Source organism: Cyclopterus lumpus, chromosome 22, assembly GCF_009769545.1.
Source record: "Cyclopterus lumpus isolate fCycLum1 chromosome 22, fCycLum1.pri, whole genome shotgun sequence".
In the NCBI taxonomy this organism is placed as follows: Eukaryota; Metazoa; Chordata; class Actinopteri; order Perciformes; family Cyclopteridae; genus Cyclopterus; species Cyclopterus lumpus.
In genome coordinates, this window is record NC_046987.1 from 19,302,802 (window position 1) to 19,324,362 (window position 21,561).

Consider the following 21,561-nt stretch of genomic DNA (forward strand, 5'->3'; position numbering starts at 1 on the left):
AAGCAGCAGACGCCCCCCCCCCCCCCCCCCCCCCTGTGCTTAAGCGATCGTTCACGAGGGGTAGATTTAAAAAAATTGGGGGACCATCGGGGTAGCAGGGAGGCTCTTGGGTTCCCTCCTCACATTTACAAAAATGTCCAAACGCCACCGGGAGGATGTTTTTGAGCCTGGAGGAGTTCTGTGATTTAATACGTTCACATCTGCTTGTCGAACCGACTCTGCGTGCAGATAACTGGCGCACGACGCGTGCTTTTTTGAGGTGCGGTAGCATATCTGTAGGCGTGGTAAAACCATCAGGGCCAGTTGGAAGGGTGTATGCATCTCAGATGACATTGTCTCTCCGTGATGAGGACGATGGTCGTAAAGCCCCTGACGCCTTGCACTAATACGCAGGCTCTGATGTAACTGTACTGTTGAGCCAGACTGGGTTCTTGTGCTTGTGAGGGCACACGTGTGAGTTATGGAATCAAGTGGGAACCTCCCATCAGATGTTTTGCTGAATTAGCCTTTTGGCTTGAGCGAAGGCTATTGGAAAGAATCCTAAGTGATATGTAAATGGGGGGGGGGCATGGTCAACTGTTTCCTGGCAGCCTGTCTTCCACCTGACCGGGGCTGAAGTTAAGCTAACTGAGATCCAGAGTCCAGAGAGCTGTGTCCAGCTGCTTGACGGCGTCAGGGTCGGACTGACACCTGACCTCTGACCTCTGAGACTCTGGATTTGTGTCTGTCGGTAGCAGAGGATGCACAGCTCATTTAAAGCGAAGCCATCAGCGCAGTCCTCTTCTCACGTGAACACATTGTCTTGAGTTCCCTTTAGCCTGTTGTTTTAAAGTGGGCGGGGCTCACTACACAACACTACAGTCGGCGTGTTGTTCGCTCGTGTTGCTAAGCGACCGTCAGTCAAACCTGATCGGTGAGTCTTCGTGTGTATGTTCATGCCATATCGTAATTATGTGTGTTATCAACCAGGTCGTAATTACGTGCCTCACATCAGCCAAAGACTACATTAATGTAATAGATTGTATTGTATATATTAATCACGACAAGAACAACTCTGTAATCATACAACTGTCTTGATGAAATCTTCAACGTCTTTCTCGTTGTCCCATCCATCCAATATGACATGAAATCATACCTCAATATGTATTTGTTTCCCTCAAAACCGTAATTGTTGCAGCATTTATTTTAGTTTTTTTTTAAAGACTTTATGATGGCACGGAGACCGGTCCCGTGAAGGTGACCTCCACGGTCTCCCAACGCGGCATGCTTTCGGGGGTCACTTCGCTGAAGCGTTCAAGGACCATCTGGCGGAAGGTTTGAGTCCCTCGGAAAACGTTCACAGCAGCCCATGCGCACGTTTTCTATTTGAGGGAATAACTGTAGATGATGGAAATATTGTTTTATGAAGTGAGACAAACTTCTCACTCGCCTCGATGAGGAAATGAGGAAATGAGGAAACGGTCCAAAGGAAACGAAGAAAGAAAGAAAAAAAAGACACCGGGAGGAATATGGATTTCCCCCGTTTTGGGGTCCAAATCTGTGTGTATGAAGCATATACGGATACGTTCCAACAATTGAAGAGACGAGCTTTTCCACGTCTCCAGTGTGCACACTGAACGGCGCTTCATTCCCCGAGGCCACACCTGCTCCAGGTGGAGACGACTCTTTTCTCTGGAAGTCGGTTGTGTCGAATTTTTGGGCCCGACAAACAGATGTCTTCGTCCGGCGGTCTCCATCAACGTGTGTGTGTGTGTGTGTGTGTGACTGATTTCAAAACAATAAAGAGGCGCCATATACTGACATGTTTGGTATCCAGGCAACAACAATACTGTCTTTACACCTTTACCTGTAGCCCAGTCCCATTCTTTTCACCTCCCCCTCTCCACTTACAGTAGGACAAAATGAAGATAAAATAATAATCCAAAAATATCATAAAAGAGTAACACAGTTTGCGTATACCTACATTTCAACGTATAGATGTAAGAATCAAAAGTCAGTAAATGTCAGATCAGATGAACATACATATCTTTTAGTTGCGTCAAGGGGAAGTTTTCCAATAATGGATTAACATTTACTTTATATTTTGCCTTTGTTTTAAATTGATCGAACCTTTAACAGCGGCCCTTTTAGAACATTTACTCTGGTCCTCTTATTTTAGCATTTAATAAATGGCTTGGAGAAAAACAATATGATGTAGTTTTGAGCAAAAATGTGTTTATCAATGTGCGTAAATCCATCTGACTGCACCCGTAAGTGGAGAATGAGGGACAGTACAGGAGTAATGTCCTAATAGTTGTGTACATGTACATTACATTTTATAAATAAGGTATTAAATGTGCATTTATTAGTGCAGCAGCCCTCGCAACACAACTACGTAATAAAAATGTCCAGTTGTTTCAAAACTTTAAAAAGGTTAGCCTCACTTTTCTTTTTATCGCAGTGACATAAGTTTCCTCCGCACTCTGAAGGGCATAATGGTACTTATTGCACCTTTTTAATAATCAGACAAGAAATCCACAAGCGCACGCAATCACAACATGTAGTGTTTGTTTATTGCAATTCATGAAGAGAAAAATGGGAGTTAAAAAGAAACAATAAAAGACTCAGATGAATTTTGTTTATTTTGTTTAAGGGTCTCCGAACAGGTAGGAAACAAACAGTCGTTCAATAAAACTAATAAAACTCTATGCACATTCTCTCAGAATGACTTGTCTGCAGTGTTTCTACACGCTAAGCTACTGTTAATGGCAACAACAACGGCAACAAAAACTTTAAATAGTGCGTCATCAGCAGTGCGACTTGAAATAAAAACGATATAAATCTTGATGGTAGAGATTAATACAGCTTACGTCGCCTTGTTCGACCTTCTTGAAGTCACGTAGAGGGTAGTAGTGCATCGGCTAATTCACTTAAGGACTCCATTTGAAGCTATAAATACATGTTGCTGCTCTGGCGAAAGCACGGCCCTCCCTTCACCCACATTCTGCCTCGTATTAAAACATTTATTCATTTAGCACATTATCCAGATTTTTTACATTAAAACAGGTTTATTAACATGTGCCCCAAAAGTCAAATGAATTCATGTTACAGCCTCGTGGATGTGTTGAAAAAGCATGTAACAGTCCCCCCCTGAGAGATCAACGTTCCCACCTTTTTATTTTATTTTATTTTTTTAACAATATATGTGTTGGCGCTTTAAAAATAAAAATGTTATACATAAAAGGAATGTTGTCCGGCAGCCAAAATGCAAATATGGCGTTTTATTAAATACAGATTTTATTGGCACCGTGCTCCCGAGCACCACCTGGAGGATGCAGCGGCCTCAAAGATAAAAAAAAAATTAACCTACCCACAATGCACCTCCCCAAATCTGAGAATCCCATCTCTCGTGTCACGCTATTTGCGAAAAACAAACATCCGTCATCTCAAAAAAAAACAAAAAAAACTAGACATTCCCTCGATCGCACGGTTTTCACGGTACAACATTGAAATATAACACCTTCGTATTTTTACTGTGGTGACAATGCAACGTGGTTCCCGTACACGTTTATAAATGTGTAAACATGGCAAACAAATAAATAACAAATATTTGTAGCAACCTGTGGGGGAATGAATGCTGGCTGTGGCTCTCTCTCCCGGGTGCAAACGCATCTATAAAATCAGCCGGGATGCGGGTGACGAAGGGTCATGAAGGGGGGGGATAAAGGATCCGAATAAGGTGGGAGGAAGACCAACGGGCGACGAATAACACTGCGGTTGGTGGCCAGTGGTGTGAAGAGAAGAAGAAGGGATGAAGCGGAGGGTGGGACAACAAAGGTTCAAGGCTGGGTCACTGCACTGGGCTCCTTTTCATAGATGTAGCTGCCAACACCACCGGTGTTCACGCCTGGAGAAACCACAGGGATGGCAAAGAGGGTGTCAGGGGGGTTAAACAGAGAGAGAGGGGGAGGGTGTGGGGGGGGGGGAGACAAGGTGCAGCAGGACAGGTAGGCAAAAAAAAACATTCGCTCGAGAAGGGGGGTCGAGAATGACTCTCCGGTGACGGCTTTATTTGTGTGGATCGAGTGCTCAAGACATTCTGTTTTCAAGTGTAGCTGATAATTTGCGGGTGGTCAGCGCCCCCTAGCGGTTACCTTTGGGCCCGAAGAGGACGGCGTAGCACGGCTTGTGGCAGTAGGGCTGGCCGTCGTGCTGCAAACGGGAGAGAGAAACGACCAACGTTAGCACGGTTTGTATATGTGTCTGTGTGTATGACAAAAGAGAGATGTGTGTGTGTGTGTGTGTGTGTGTGAGTCACATTCAACTTGAAACTTTATTCTATATATATATTTATTCTTTATATTTATTCTATATATAATTTATTCTTTATATATATATAAATGTATATATATATATGTATTCTTTATAAATAAATGTATATATATATATATAAATGTATATAAAATTGTATATATATATGCGGCTGTAAAAATTTAAACTCTGAATGTGTGATTGTTTTTGACTCTTTGTAGTCACGCTCCCTCAATTGTTTTTTTTTTTTAATCTAGCATTCACACTTAGTGGCCACTTTATTAGCTTTGATCTCATGCAGTCCCATGCAACACAGCTGTATAAAAGATGGATGTTATGGCTGGACATGTTTGTCAAAATGTGTAAATTCAATTATATATATATATATAACAAAAATGGAGTTTATTGTCAAAAAGGTGTTGTGGTCCCACACTACGTTATAGAGATGTTTCTATGTCTTTATGCTCCGTATTTACACACAACATAAAATTAGAAACATCTCTAAATATAATGGACACAACTGCCACTAACTGAGCCCTCAATGCTAAAACACAGAACTACATTAACACCTCTGTAGCCGAGCTTTATGAGCATCATTAAAGTAGACGTTTAGCTCTCTCTCTCTCTAGTCGTTTCCTTGCTCTCTCTCCCTCGAGTCGTTCCCTTTCTCCTCACCTCCGCGTGGCTGCCGGGAGCCAGAGTCTTGCTGCACCTCTCACAGCGCAGACAGGGTCGATGCCAGTCTTTGCCCATGGACGTCACCTTCTCGGCTATTGTGACAAAAAACACAGTGAAGCACGCCTGTGAGACGCCGCCATGGCAACCGCTCGCAAGTTCACACCTTTTTACACCTTCCTTTGGCGTTGTGGGCGTGTGGAACTATACTCACCGAAATACACCTTCTTGTTGCATCGGGGACACAAGTTGGCCTCTCCGGAGAAGGTGGTGATGCCAGCAGCTGAAACATCACACACACACACACACACACACACGCACCCACACACACACACACACATTAAAAGGAAAATCACCACTAATATTTCCAGTTCGGTGTGTATGAAATCTTTTTTTAACCAAGTACTAAACAGCTTTTATATTTTTCAGGATGGATATATTGAGAAGGAAGATTAATATTGCAAATTTGTTGTGGTCGCCATGTTAAAATAATATAACTAATATTCACTCGTGAATGTTTAGTGAACATGTAGTGTTGAGCTGCGGCCGGCAGGGGGCGCCAAAGGGTAAAAGACACTGGTTTGGTTTTAGTCTAATAATGAAACCACCTTCACGTCACACGCATTATAAAAGCACACAAATTCAAACCTACGTAACACACACAAAGTCAAAACTAACAAAATTAAACAAACTATAAAAAGCATATTATATAACTTTAAAAAGTTTAAATATAAGTCTTAAACGCATTCTACTGAATGTACATAAACCTAATCTCTCCTCTTTCTATTCTTAGTTGTATTTTTATTTATTTTTTTAACTGTAAACGATTCTAAAAGATCCCTCGTTATCCGGTGAGCTGTCTCACACATCGAAAGGTTAAAAAAATCACAAGTTTTTTGGCCTCAACGACAAAGTGAGTAGAAAACTAACTGAAAACTGCACAGCGGAGAGAAATTGAAAAACACCTGATAAGATGATTTAGTTCCTGCTGACGGGGGTTTCTCAGAAAAACACTCTCTCACACACACACACACACTCACACACACACACACACACACACACACACACACACACGCGCCTGAGAAAATCCTCCTCAAGTCCCAAAAGACTTTGTGATGTCGGCGTTCTCATCGAGTCAGCAGCAGCTTTCCTTCCGACCTAGAGCACCAACATGTGGAGCTTTTCCCATTAAGCACTGGCTGACGGAGCTGCGTTTCCCAGTACGACCAGTAGGAAACACGCGCCTCTCATTTACCTTTGGACGCCACCTTCGGGGCGAACACTCGCTTCTCCTCGGCTTTGGGGCCTGAATCCACACTCGTGGGAGACGGGTTGTTGTTGGCCGGAGTGTCGTACACATAAGAGCCGGCGCCACCGATGTTCACGCCTGTAAAAGATGCAGAGGAGGGGGAACAGTACGAGTTAATTAAGTTATAAGTTGATTTGACACATGGCATTCCACTAAAATACTATAACTGATTCATTAATAAAATAGATAAAAGCTTAAATAAATCAATATTCCATTCAGATTTTTTTTTTAAAGTTTTATGAATCACAAAATAATATATCAGTAGCAACATTGATTATTACTTTTTTATTTTATTTTTTTCAGGTTTTTATATATTTTTATTATTTGAATATGTATTTATTTACACACTAACTTATGCACTTCAGGTTCTATTATGTTTAAAACATTTTTTATTATTTGAATATGTATTCATTGACATACTGACTTAGCCACTGTCCAATGTATTATGTATATTATGGAATATAATGCAATACTGCGTAGCACCAGTGCAACACCACCTTTAACTGTGGCCTCAAAACTAAAACACATATAATTGAATCAACTCATTTCTGACTAACTGAATACTAGAAAGCTTTTTTATGTATGTTTATTCATGAATATGTTGTTTTTTAGTCCTTTATGCTGAATACATCTACATGCACTTTACCTTTCGGCCCAAAGAGGGCAGCATAGCACGGTTTGTGGCAGTAGGGCCGTCCATCGTGCTGTGGGAGAGACAGAAAAACAAACTCACTCAAAAGGGCATGAAAAAGGATTTGTATTCTTTTTTTTTTAATACATATGACGCAAATGGGAAAATGTCATATTTTTCACAACTTTTTTTCCTGACATATTTGGGTTTTTGTAGAGGAGATTGGGTCCATAAACGGAAACAAGGCCCCCTTTTTTTCCTCCCATTTCAAACACATAATAAAGACGCCGCCCGTCTCTAAGAAACAGGACTCTGTTGATGAATCCAGCGCCACACTTCTGTACCCCCCCCCCCCCCCCCCCCCCCCACGAAGGCCAGGTCAGTGTGAGACATAGATGGCTCGCTGCTGATGCATGCTGGGAATGTGGCGGTCAGTGCAGGAGCATGTGACCAGCTCGAGGGGAGGGGGGGGTGGGGAGAATCAGGGGTGGCCACTGGTCCAGAGCCCGATGCCCATAGAAGAGAAGAAACCAAGCGAATGCCACGGGCAGGACGCCAGGCCCTCGGATGGTAAGGGGAAAAAAAGAAAAAAAACTGAGGGGACATTACCCACAATGCTTTGTGGCCACTTGAGCTCCCTTTCTTTCCCCTCAGAAGAAAAAAAAAAAAAAAAAAAGGATCGCTTTCTCACCTTTAATAATGCATTAACCATGACCAGATCAGCTACTGGTACACTACTCTCTCACTTCCTGTTTGACATTCATGAGATCCATGATGGTCTGGCCACCGCTGCCGTGACTAAGCACCGACGACTCTCTCAGGGCCGGACAACACAGGGCTCCATTGTCAAGTGAAGAGAGCGGTATGTTAACAGTCTGCTGTGGACAGTATCGCTCCAGCTGCGAGGCAGAAGGAACCCTAAAAATGGATTATCCACCGCTTGCTCGGCCCACTCTCTTCCCAGAAGTTCACTTCCCCCACATCCTGACATCTCGAAATGTGCGTTTTCCATCTTTTTCTTTTACTTTTCTGACCTCGACTCGCTCACTTTGCCTCGATTCAGTCCAGAGACCAGAGAGCAGAATGGAGGTGGATTCATTTTTGACCCTCAGTAGCCGGCTATATTCAGAAAAAGATGCTTTCAAGTTATAGCTATTAACCGGACGGTTCAAACCTAAAAGGTCGTTTTTTCCTTCTCGAGTTGAACCTTTTCATGGATTTTATTTGTGTGGGTTCTCATCCTTTTCTTTAAAAAAAAACGTTGCTCGTGAGTCTCACAATCTTATTACAGTCGTGTCATCGTCAGATTCATCTTAACGCGTTCAGAAAAAAATAACGTCACGAACCGTTTGAGGATTTTATAGATCGTTATATAACTTTGAGATGGAGTCCATCAACAATGACACGTCTGTACGTGGTGATTCTCAGAAAGGAGCTCCGCCGTTTAGCTTCAGTCGGGATCTTTTAGGGTCAACGTTGAAGACTTGTCACCTCAGTCTTTTCGAGCCTGGCTCTCTGCCAGCAGCCTCGGGAAGCTGCTGCCCTCATTCGGCCACAGTGGACTCCATCCTGCGCCCCCCCCCCCCCACACACACACACACACTCCTTTTAAAGAGGCAGTCAGTATTTCTTTAAGGGTCGTAACCTTTTGCATACCGGGCAATGACATCAAACACCCTCCTCGACAAAATATATATCCCATTTTTCCATGCTTTTACATTTTTTTATACGTAACGTCTCTCAGCCTCACTCTGTTTCCATGACGATGATGAAGTATTGAGTTGTGTGTTTTTTGCCTACTAAAAGTCAGGCTTGTGGCACGGTGCTATAGCGAGAGAGAGAGAGAGAGAGAGACTACACTACTGTAATCGTGCAGAGATTAAACAGCATCCTTTGGAGTCTGCAGGGAAATTGCTTTTGTGTACAAAGACGCTGAGATCACATCCTCTTTGTGTTGACTCGCCCATTTACAGAAAGAGAGGGTGAGAATTGAATCGTTGGCTTGATCCTGAAAGGGGGCGGGTGGGGGTGGGTGGTGGGGTGGGGTGGACATCCATCTTATGTCGAGACGTGTGATTATGCAACAGAGAGGAAAAAAAAAGGCACGCACGTCTGTATGAAGGTTCTGTGAAGTGAAATGAAAGGAAAGAACTTCATATCTGTACACACCAGCTTATAAAAAAAACAAAAATGTCATTCAGGGTTAAAGTTCAAACAAACTAAAACTGACTGCCGGAGTTGACCAATAGCAGATCATCCCAATGGTGCTGACATTTTGGGGAAACAAAAAGCTGCTTAAGAGCGGACTGGCACCATTCCCTTTCGTATATAACCTCCTTATGGTCGAAAAACAATACAATTATCTTTAATGAAACTATCATGAACAATCCTGGGAAATCCAGAGAAAATAGAAATGGCTATTTTGAGTGGATAATGCCGCCATCTTGGCTACTAGCATGTTAGCGGTTAGCTCGCAAGCTACAACAGTTCACAAACTAGCGCCCGTTTTGCACCCGGTGTGAGATTTTTTTATAAATTGTGCTCAGAATGTGTTTTAAAACTCAAAAAAAACATGCAATGCAGTGAGTTTTTTAAAAATCGAGGATCCACTGTAAAACACCATGTTTCAATAAGTCAATACGTGAAGCACTGGCTTCCCCTGATGTCACAACAACAAGCCACTGAACTGTAAAGAAACAAATGGCACAGAGTTCATTGACCTTTGACCCCGGTGTGTGACCAACACTGGGCCGACGTGTCATCCAGAAACACAACTAAAGTAGAACATGTATTAACAGAGAAAAGCCCTTAAAGTCAATTCAGAAGAGCCATTTGGTTCACACGGCGTCACTGAGTGCAAATCACGTCAGCATGAATGGCCTCAGTGGGAGGTGAAGCCCTCGGGCAACGTTGGTGACACACACACACACACACACACTAGAAAGAGTCCATATCATTGCCCCAGTTACAGAGTTAAAACTCATATCTCCTGTTTTATGGCTTTCCTTTAAAATGTCCCCGTTCATTTTACTATTAACAGGTGGACTGTTCAAGAGAGCGAAGCGGTAAATCACATTTTAAGTTAATCTTTGGGGTTTTTGGACCTTTATTCTGAAAGAACAGCGTTTGAAAACGTCGCCGTGGGAAAACACCGATAGTTTTCTCAACGTTTTTTTGGACTAAACGATGAATACAAAATTTAAAAAACAGACTTAATTACAAGCAATTGCTAATGAAAAAAATGATTGTTAGTTGCAAGCGATGGAAGAAGTATTGAGATCCTTTGACTATGTAAAAATATTGCATTTCCAAAAGCCCGTAAAGTCAGTAAAACTACGTATAATTAAGCAGAATAACACCGTTGATGACGGTTTATTCATGATACACATGCATTGTTGGAATATTATCACTAATGCAATACGACGTGAGAAAACACTTAACAGCGTTCATTTGAATTTTACTGAGATCGCACACGTGAAATCTTAATCTTAAGGAGTAACTAGTACTTAAATATTTGAAATAAATGTGCATAAAGTGGACAACAATATTAATATGAAGACATGCAACGGAAGAAAAGTGTTCAGTCAGATGCGTTCAATCCCCGCTGGCGTCTTACTGACCTCAGCGTGGCCTCCGGCGGTCAGCAGCTTGTTGCAGCGATCACACTTGAGACACAACTTGTGCCAGTCCTTCCCCAGCGATGCCACCTTCTCAGCTGCACATGAAAAGACAAGAGATAAGGGGGGATGGGGGGGGGGGGGGGGGGGGTGAGTACAGAGACTGGCACAAGTCGCGTGAAAGCCAGCACTCGAGAGACGTCGCTGCGAACAACGGCCATCGATTGTTTCGCGCTCGCTTTGCAATGTGGCGCTCCAAAAAAACAAAAACAACGCTCAAGTCGTGACAGAATAATCATCAGCTTGTGCTGATGGAGGGGAATCCTGTCATCGAGCCAACTGAGCCACTGGGGTGGGGTGGGGGGTGGGGGGGTGGGGGTGAGGGGTGGTGGGGGGGGGTACTGGGAATGCCTGTGCACCACCACAGGATGCAGCGATGATGTCATTGAGGGATAGATGGACAGTGGCACGAGTCCCCGTCCAGCTGGAGCATCGAGGGGGGTGGGGGGGGGGGGGTCCCACATCCAACCAAGATCCTTTGTGTCACCCCCCACCCCCAGTTTACAGTAGACCCATCCTGCTGCAGACGGCCCTTCAACCCCATTTCCGTCCCCCCTCTCTCTCTCTCTCTCTCTCCCAGACCGACTCCAGACAAGCAAAGGGGCGCCCCCCCAATTAGACCCGTTTCCAATAATAAATCTCTGCTGCTTCCACACAATGGACCCCGAGTAGTCGTGCAGGCAGTAGAGGAAACACCTTCTCTTATCAGACAGGATGCCGGAGTCCGTTTCCTACATAACCCAAAGTCGAAGGCACGCGTGCATCCCATAAGGGACCACTAGAACCTGTTCAAGATTGAAGTCCAGCTTCAGAGATTTGAGAGTCACAGCATGGAAGTCTAAATATGAATGTCATGGAAAGGAATTTCATAGCTTCTTGCATTAAAAAGGACACATTTCAAAACAGACTTTTTAAACAACCAAAGTGTTTTGTCTTCAATACCGTGAGAAAAAACAAGACAGCATTGCATTATTGTTCTTATTTTTGCGAGAGAGGGAGAGACGGCAGCTTTTTTTTAATGTACCGTTCCTTTTATGGATATGTGTATTCTTTTCACCTTCGACCAAATTGAAAATTTAAAATCACATACGTTTAAGTTGATTTGATGTTATGGGTATCACGTGTGGTGGAAAATGCTTTAGGAGAGATCCAACTTCTCCCTGCAGAGGTTTCTGTTTACTCTGCATTCAGTTCTCATTCAGTCAATTATTTTTAAAAAACTGAGAGAATCAAGAGGATTGCGTGCACGACCTCCCATCGACACTTGAGCGCAAAGGAATGCCGGAAATGTTAAATCACTCTTAAAGATACTTTTATTCAAAGGAAAAACAAGAGACTCTAAATCACTCTTTATCCATGGTGTTGCACGCAGTATGCAAAGTGACTGAAAACAGAGAGAGAGAGAGAAGATCAAACTCTTTGAGAAAGCAACTCTGTAAATTCATCTTTTTTAAATTAAAGAACATGCCTCTTAAAAAAAAAAAAACCTTCCTTCAGATGATGTTTAAGGAGCGTATAAACGGAGCCGGCTGGAGTTCAACCGGTCGGCTCCCAAATCGGAGGATACCCGTCATATACCTCCTGACTCTGCAGCGTTAAAAGCGCTGCCAGTGTACACTCGTCAGTGTGTGAGTGTGAGTGTGTGTGTGTGTGTGTGTGTGTGTGTGTGTGTGACCGACTCGTGAATGTCGTTGCACCACCAGACAGATGTGAATGGAAACAGTGCCGGTGTGTGTCCTCATCCTTCTCCCTGCGTGTGTCCACTGTATAACAACTCCCTGTTTTAAAGGGCAGCTGTCATCAGAAGAGGGGTGAGCATTATGTGTAGTGGGAGTTGCAGCGTGGGGGGGGGGGGGAGGTGGAGATGTTTATGACCCCACCAGAGTCCTCATCACCCGTCATACTGCGTAGCCTCGATCGACGAAATAAAGCCAGTAGACGTGCGTTTAGATTGACACGTCACCGGCATGCAAAGATGGGGGAAAAAAAGAAATGAAAAGTAACCGCGACAACGGGACCGACGTCTTCCTTAAATAGTAAACGAGTCTCCCTCGCACCTCCTTACGGAGGGCGACCTGAGGGGTGAATGCTGCCGCTCGTGTGAACAAACAAGGGAAGTGCCAAATCTGTTTTTCTCTCACCCAAAAGCTCACAAACAAAAAAAGGATTCCCTCGGGGGGTTTAACGCAAACAGCTGGACCGCTAAAGAGTTTTAATCACTTCTCACTCGACGTCGACGTCCGTTTCTGCGATTAAAAAGCAGCAAAGAAATCAAAGAAACAGCAAAGTTACGTATATTTAATGGACGTGGTCTACAAAAACTGGGTGACTTACCGCCTCGGCTCTACTTATTCACCGTTTAATATAAAATGCCATAATACTGAGATCACAGTCTCGTCATATTGGCTAGAAATTGGAGCCAGAAATCTCAATTTCTCAGGTAACTATATAAAAAGGTTATTTGAGGTTGTATTGATGCTGCTGCAGGAACACTGAGCTCCAGGTGAGAAGATGACTACAAAAGGATAAACAAAGGCGCCGGTAAGCCGCTTAACTTCATTTGTACATTCCAAGTCTAAGCTCTTCCGTTTCTGATTGCATTGTCAATATGGTTTAATAAACCGGCCGCTGACTCCTCATCTCTGTGACTCGGCGTCTGTGTTTACGAGTGCGTGTTTCACTGATGTTGCTCAACATTAATTAGAAGGAAAACGAGGCTCCCGGGGGAGAAGCTCTGCACACTGCACCGCCCTGCCCTGGATGTGCATGAACACAACCCCCAGCCGTGGCACTCCACCCACCTCGGCACAGCGGAGTTGATTTGGAGCCAGGAAATTACCAAACAGTGAAAAAAAAAAAAGGAGGAAAAGAAATCTATTTAATTTGACGGCCATAGAAAGAGGCGTTGCAGGAAATTAAGGGGGGCAACATCCAGACGAGATGATGCCAGTCAAGGCACGAGTCACTGTTTTCAGTGCTTTTACGTAACTGGAAAAAAAAAAGCATTCAAATAAGCACATGGCTCATGCTTTCTGATTTAATAAGGTCAGACATATTAAATAAAGCAACGTTAACGACATTGAACATCTGTAAAAGGCAACGTTTTCCATCACTTGGGCGTCATTTGTTTTATAAAAATAAAATGTGCTTTTTCTACTGTTCTGGTGACAAGTTATCCATGATATCATAAGCCCATAAGATAAATATTTATTAAGAGAGAAACAAAAAGAGGGCAGTCATCAGGACTCTGTAACTGGGTCTAACTTTATTTAGAGCCATAAGACATCTAATGCAATAGGTAAAGACAGCAATTTGGGATCCAGACTCCGGTGAGCAGATTAGACGACTTCAAGAAGGTCAAATTCAATTCCTTTAGCTATTTCTCTGACATAATTCACTTCTTATTAAGACTGAAACCAATTATGCTCCGTCTACAGACAGCCTGTAAGAGGAGCAGCAAAACACTTTAACGAGGGGTCTTCAGAGAGGGGAAAACATTAACAGCCAATTCCTCCAAAAGGACTTCATTATGGTGGCGTAATTATCAACAGTGACAGAGGCAGCTGCACCCAAACCCAGAAGGAAGTTCAACCTTTCTGTCTTTCTTGAAGGCTAAAAAGTCAAAACTGATAAACAAACACTAGTGCAAGCACTGAACAACATTTATACAGCTGAACTCCCAGGATGCAACGTGGCGGGGGGAGGGGGGGGGGTTGGACTCGCATATGGGTGCTCTCTTTATCGCTCAATGATTAGATCGGGGTCAAATCCAAATCAGAGGCTGCCCGTCTGGTTGTTTAATGGCTTCAAAGCCACATGTCACAACAATGCTAAATACATGAGAATGTGTGAGGGTTGTAAAACTTTTTAATATATATATATATATATATATATATATATATAAAAAATAATTAAAAAAAATATATATATAATATATTTTTTTATTATAATATATTTTTTTATTATAATATATATATTATAAAAAATACCCTTTTAGATAATATTCCCTAGTTATTGGGAAAGAACTATTTCTTTTTAGTTTTACATAAAAATACAATCAAATTAAATCATTTATAGCGATCCAATAAAATTCTACAGATCTTATTTAAAACCCTGTTATACCTGCACACCGCTCAAAAGTTCAGTTTCACTGGGAATGCATCAGATTAAAAACTCTTTAACTTAGTTTTACTGGGACTTTAAAGACACACTGTAATGCAGCACACGTGTAAATAATCAATATATCAAAATGTACAGTTTATAACAAAGGTCTTGATCAGTTTGCCAGGAGTAAGTATAACAACATGTTTGCGCTAAAGTACATCTGAGGTTCTTCGTGTGGCTCGTGATGTAACAATGTTATTGTAAATATCTGTGGCTGTGTTCTGTCTGTTGAACCCTGTGGTAACGTGGACCCATCTGTTCAGCACGTCCTTCAACGAAACCATCAAACAACACACGGATGAACCAACACACATGGCCCCTCTCCTCCTCCTCCTCTTCCTCACTCCCTTCATCCATCAGTGACAGCTGAGTCCACGCGGGTGTCTTTTCTGTCGCAGCGGTGTGATAACCGCACGTCCTAATAAACACCATCCACCCGACGGACTGACCCCAGAAGGCATAGCAGGACCCAAACACGGGAGCTACATTAAGTTTAAAAGAAAATAAAACAACAACTTGTATCTCAAGAGGAATGTTAAGAAAGGAAAAAACAAAAGAGGCCTGCATCCTCCCTCTATTCTGTTCTCTGGAGGACAAACACCCCCGAGGACCTTTTACTTAAACTTAAAAAGACAATCGCCCATTCAGTCGGGCATTCGACCTCACCGAGGGAAGCGACTTTGAAGCTTTCAGCTCTTGCAATAAACAAACTACTCGGCCTACAACCTTTTTATTGAAGGACGGGACAATGTGTGCATAATTTACATAATGTCTGAGTAACGGGTTTACATAATTACTCCTAAAATTAAAACAATGCCAATTATTGTGCTAGAAATTGTGGTTTTTGAAGAGCCTATCAAAGTCTAAGTCTAAGAGGAAAAGAAATTAGATGTTTACATGCGTTACAGTCAAATATAAATAAATGTTTTCATTGTTACTTTATGGATTTTTTATTTGCTTAATTCACAAAGTGTAGTCTATAAAATGCCGTAAAATAGGGACAAATGTTGGCAAAGGCAAGTGGCCAGAACACAAGGTGCCCCGGTCTAGTTTAAATTCATTTCATGAGCAACTAGGAAATACAATTCTGTTTATAATGCGTGTTGTTTATGCCCAGCAAATATGAAAACTCTCACAATTGAGAACCAATGATTATTTCATTATCAAAAACCTTCTTTTGTTCGAGAAAGAGTCCAAAACCCAAAGATCCTCGTTATAAAACAGAAGAGAAAAAAAGGTGCAAATCCTCACATTGGAAAGCTAGAAACCCATTATTTAAAATATTTAAGCACTTTTCACGCGATTAATAATTGATGCTGGTCCTGAGGGATCAGATAATGAGATGGACCCCCGTCAGTGGTGCGTTAATCATGAGAATCGATTTGTTCAGAGAGGTGCGCGCTCACGGTCACCGTGCAGGCCGGGGGGGTGGGGGTGGGGGGTGGCGGATGCTCAAGAGCCACGAGGAAGCATGGACTTGGAGCCGTCTCCTCCTGCGGCTGATGCAACCCAGAGGCAAAACTCGGCTCTGGAGGTCGTCCGTCGCTGCAGCCGAGGCGAGGTTTCCTCCCCGGGCTTTACTCCCCCCCCCCCTCCCTTTGTGAATAAAAGAGGCCGACCTCGTGAATTTCGCGGGCTGACGTAAATGGTCCGCAGTTAACTCGCATCCTGTGTGCGCCGGCCAGAGGAGCCGCAGGGCTTAAAAAGCACCCTCCCCACAAAAAAAACCCAGCTTCGCCCCTCTCTCCACTAACCAGTCAGGACACCGTGTCCCGAGCTACTGGGGACTTCAAAACCAGCACGGCGTGACTGGCTTACATGGGAGTAGCGGACCATGTCTTCAAAAAGAAGAAGCGGGGGCTGCAGTCACTAGAAAGGCACCTTCAGATGTAGCCCATGTAATTGGATAATCGGCCCCTTTGAGGGGGCAGACGTCACATGACAGATTAAATAGCGTGTATAAATACTATAAACTTAAGAGTGAGGCTTGTAAAGAGAAGGAAGTGTCTAAATGATTATTTCCCTTTGAAAGTGTAAAGAAAAAGTAGCTTTAAAAAGATCGAGAGTTCAAGTTATCGGCTAATCCTCGAGATTCCACTCGGCATCGGTGGTTACTGGCTGGTGCTTTTTTAATAATAGTCCCAGATTAATATTCAAAATGACGACTTCTCTGTCAGAAACCTGTGTGTCTGTGGACAGCGGAGGATTCGTCCCGTCACACTGTTTTAATAAAGAAGAAGTCCAAAAGGTTATGGTCCTGGTATTCCTGCAGCTCTGCAGCTAGATACCAGGGTTTATGTACCAGGGTTTAGGTACCAGGGTTTATGTACCAGGGTTTAGGGACCAGGGTTTATGTACCAGGGTTTATGTACCAGGGTTTATGTACCAGGGTTTAGGGACCAGGGTTTAGGGACCAGGGTTTAGGGACCAGGGTTTAGGTACCAGGGTTTAGGTACCAGGGTTTAGGGACCAGGGTTTAGATACCAGGGTTTAGGTACCAGGGTTTAGGTACCAGGGTTTAGGTACCAGGGTTTATGTACCAGGGTTTATGTACCAGGGTTTATGTACCAGGGTTTATGTACCAGGGTTTAGGTACCAGGGTTTAGGTACCAGGGTTTATGTACCAGGGTTTAGGGACCAGGGTTTAGGGACCAGGGTTTAGATACCAGGGTTTAGATACCAGGGTTTAGGGACCAGGGTTTAGATACCAGGGTTTAGGGACCAGGGTTTAGGGACCAGGGTTTAGGGACCAGGGTTTAGATACCAGGGTTTAGGTACCAGGGTTTAGGGACCAGGGTTTAGATACCAGGGTTTAGATACCAGGGTTTAGGGACCAGGGTTTAGGGACCAGGGTTTAGGGACCAGGGTTTAGGGATCGAGGGACCCGCCGACGACAGAAAGATGTCCCACTTTGTGAGAGAAACAATGCAGTTGGTTGGGTTAGAAATGTATATTGTCATTGTTTACAATTTAGTAAGCAGTGTCCTCGCTATCGCTGCAGTTTAGGATTGTGCGTCTTTCTTAAGTCGACGTCTTCTTCTGGTCTGCAATCTGAAAATCATCGAATTTGTTGCATTTTGGTCAAATATGGTTCCAGTAAAAACTTTCATGACCAGACCTTCAGCTTGTATTGGCAGCAAGCCAAGCTAGGAGCACGAATAACATAAAAACTGTAATTTGATTTAATACAAAAAGGACCTTAAGGACTATAACATTAAAAGCGTGAGACGTGTGGGTGAACTGTAGACCACTGTGTGTTCCTCTCTGCAGTTACGCAACAGGTCTCTTTGTGCTCCCAGGTGAAATGGTTTCACCTGTGTTTGGGGGTGGGTGGGGGGGGGGGGGGGGGGGGGTGGGGGGGCTAATGCCGTCTCCATTAGAGGGATCCTATTCGTGCCTCAGAATAGGCAGAGAAAAAAAGGGCCCTCGATGACTGGTGCACAGTAGCCTGGCGCGGTTACGCAATGGCAGCGACTCAAGAAAAGATGTTGCGTAACCGAGGAGGCACATTCACAGCCGAGTGGAAGACAGGGGGGGGGGGGAGGAGTGGGAGCTGTGGTGCTGACAAGAGAGGGGGAAAAACAAGGCTTTGTGTGGATGTTTGGGGGTAAAAGAGGGATACAAAAAAAAGGGGGAGGCGGTGTGTGGGAAAACTTGGGACGAAAAAGGTATTCCGCCTCGCTGGAAGCAGCTAACGTGCGCGGAGACAGAAAGAGCTTTGTGTGAATAGAGATGTCGTTTCCCATTATAATGCATGGAGGCACTTTGAGAGAGAGAGAGTGTCCCGTTGAAATAAAAAAAAAGGCGAGCCATCTCCCCCCCACATTCCCCCCTCCGGGTCTGGGGACGAGGGGGAGGAAAGAATCCAGGACCCGAGGCGAGAGAGAGAGAGAGAGAGCAAGTGGCTGAAGAGGAGCCAGAGTTTGAGGAACCGGTGAATGAAAAAGGAGAAAGAGACCCCCCCCCCCCCCCGCGTTAGTTTCTCATTGCACAGGAGTCGTGGCCGAATTCGGAAACAGAGCCGAGAGAGAATTAGCGATGTGTCCATCACACGCCAACAGTGCATTTCCACTGGGGCTCGTCACATGTCAGCTACTCCCTTGTGTATTCTAGGCATCTCTGTTTCACAGGACGTAGCACATGTCAACCCTACGATTACAAAGTGCAATGTTCACATTCTTTAAAAAAAAAACACACACCAGCAACAAGCGATGTTCATCCTCTTCTTCTTCTTCTTCTTCTTTTATTGCTGATGTTTGTTTCAGAAGAAGAAGAAAAAACTGCAGAAGCAAAGCAAACGGCAAACACTCAAAAACGTGCACTTAGTAGTGATGAAATTGAAACCGCCGCCGACGTAAAAAACAAACAGCTGTTCATTAAAGTAACGAAGGGAAAAATAATAAAAAATTTAAAAAACTTCTTCCCCAGACTGTGGCTGTGCCAAATGATGTCTTTTCGTCTTTTCTTTTTTTACAGGAGGAGGAGAGTCGAGTGTTGAAAGACTTTTTCCTGCTAAATCCAATATTGGGCACCAGCTGGATGACCAGGTGGGTAAACTGCAGGGTGGGCTACAGCACTGCTCCATATGGCGACACCACGGATCACCACCGCAGGATGGAAAAGAGACAATTTTCTCGATCAGGAACACATGTCCTGGCGTAGACCGAAACATTGAACTTTTTTTTTTTTTTAAACTAGGACTTTGAACTGTTCTGCAGACCCCCGAGAAGGATTTCTGGCCACGTTTTTGAGAGGAGACGGAGCTGCTGAGCTCATTCCGAAGTATCCAAAACGCATCGCTGACATCACGTTGATGCTTCGGCCTCTTGCCCGCGCCTCCCTCTTGCAATGACGTAGACTTTTTAATATTTGCCATTCACAACCCTCCTCCCTTCCTCCTCCTCCTCCTCCTCCTCCTCCTCCTCCTCCTCCCCCGGTTCGACACGTGCAGGGCCGGGTCCTTCAAAAGCAGCTCATCATCCTCCTCACAGTCGACTCTCCACCCAATAAGACACACCCAGACCCAAAATAGCTCAGTGAATTACAAGAAAGGGAAAAGAAAAACCACACACACACACACATACATCACAGAGGAGCCGTGACTCGCTCGCTGCAACCGAATACTGCGAGACGCGTTACAAAAATGTGCACGGGATGGAAATTAAATCTTATTATTCATTCCATTGCCACAGCGACTCCCGGGACCCACAGGATTGAGCGGCATGCTGTGCCGTTTCCTGCCGCTCGCGTTACGCAAGAGGACTTCCACGCACTCACATAATTGATTTTGACCCCCGTGACAGCTCTGATGTGAGCAGGAAAAAAATAAATAAAATCAGCGTCGAAGGACTCTTTCATTTTTTTATTTATTTTTGTTGTTCCCAAACGTAAACACGGGATTACTCGCGTGGTTGACCGGAACAGCAGCGCGTTAAATACGCTCAATATCATCCGCGGGGCCTTTCGGATTCATAAACAGAGATGGACATTTTTTTGGGGGGGAGGTTAATCTTCACGACCTTTTAATCCTCTGCTTTTTGCTCTCATCCGCGCACATGTTTTAAAAACATCTGGTATAGTAAATAGAGGACGCCATCACCGTCGTCATCATCCACTCTGTGACTAAGCGGGAATGTTACCCCCCCCCCCCCCCCCCCCCCATCTTTGTTTACAAGGATGCAAAAGATACATGTTGACATGTTTTCATCTCCCTGACTGACGCAGCATGATGATGCCCGTGCTCCTTCCTTCCGTGAGTGGGCAATCTCAGCATATGGCATCGCTGCACTCTTGGCAAGGGCCTCCATAAGCCAACTGCCAGGCTTGGATGTTTACCAAACACTTTTTTTTTTTTTTTTAAATGGCACAGATCAGTGTCAAAATATGACGCGTTATTTAATCAGTGTTTTGAATTTACGGCATTGGTTTCTCCCACGTTATAAAAAAAAAAAAAGATAAATTAGTTGGAATGTTTGCTCTCTGGGCTTTTGTTTACATTTGACCACTTTGGGTTTTCCTCTGTGAATCATTTACACAGCCAGATAAAAAAAAAAAGCCTACTCTAAGGAATGTTATGGACTTTATTTCTGCGAGAGGTTATTTTGGGAAAAATGCAGGGAATGGTTTACATTTATCACTCCCCACCACTGAACATAAGAGCTTAAAGCAATATTGATTTATACGGAGCCAATATTAGACTGTCAAACATACAGAATACTTAGTAATAGCCTACTGTATGTGGAGATATTGTTAAAGAAGCACGCCAATTGAAAAGGAGGCATTTTATGTAATTGTAAATTCTGAAACTCGACATCCTAAATGTGTAAAACGTATACTTTTCTTTGTTTTTCTTCTTCAATGAATGGGCACGAACCGCTTTATATCTGCACACTCACACTATTCATATGCATGCTATGTTTTAAATTGACGGACGGTGAAACACGATGCACCCCACGTCAAAAAAAAAAAAAAAAAGATCGATATCACCATAAATGACCATAAAAGTAATTTAAAAACGTGGGGAACAAAAAAACAAACAAAAAAGCTGGTAAAAACTCACCGAAATACACCGTCTTGTCACACTTGGGGCACTTTGAAGACATGTCGCGAGGCTCGTGGGTCGTAGTGAAAGTGGTCTGTTGTTCGTGCGGAGCGGCGCGTGGTCCTCTCTCGGTCTCTTCTCTCCGCAGCAAGTGTCCCCCCGCTCGCGCTCACCGGAGCCGGGAGCATCCTTTGCAATAGCTCCGCCCACCCTCCTCCCTCCCAGCCTACGTCACGGTACAACGACCTCGCGTCCTCCTTCACGTGTCGTGGGA

The 21,561-nt window shown here is 43.9% G+C and overlaps 1 protein-coding gene across 1 annotated transcript; it reads right to left on the reverse strand.

Moving 5' to 3' along the window:
• Positions 1–2,603: 2,603 nt before the first annotated feature.
• On the reverse strand, positions 2,604–21,464 carry crip2 (cysteine-rich protein 2). The gene is made up of 8 exons (XM_034525315.1): positions 21,306–21,464; positions 10,526–10,620; positions 6,921–6,978; positions 6,221–6,352; positions 5,180–5,248; positions 4,966–5,060; positions 4,134–4,191; positions 2,604–3,886 (listed from the first exon to the last, which is right to left on the reverse strand). Exons 1-8 carry the CDS (start codon positions 21,346–21,348, stop codon positions 3,819–3,821), a joined length of 618 nt encoding a protein of 205 aa, XP_034381206.1. The 5' UTR covers positions 21,349–21,464; the 3' UTR covers positions 2,604–3,818.
• Between the last annotated feature and the right edge of the window lie 97 nt (positions 21,465–21,561).

Excerpts from the sequence above, each read along its gene's own strand:
- crip2 (XM_034525315.1), bottom strand. The coding sequence starts at position 21,348 with ATGTCTTCAAAGTGCCCCAAGTGTGACAAGACGGTGTATTTCG. Across the intron at positions 6,353-6,920 it reads TGCCCTCTTTGGGCCGAAAG|GCGTGAACATCGGTGGCGCC; the intron begins GTAAAGTGCATG and ends CATCTTTTACAG. Across the intron at positions 4,192-4,965 it reads CTCCCGGCAGCCACGCGGAG|CACGACGGCCAGCCCTACTG; the intron begins GTGAGGAGAAAG and ends TCCCGTTTGCAG.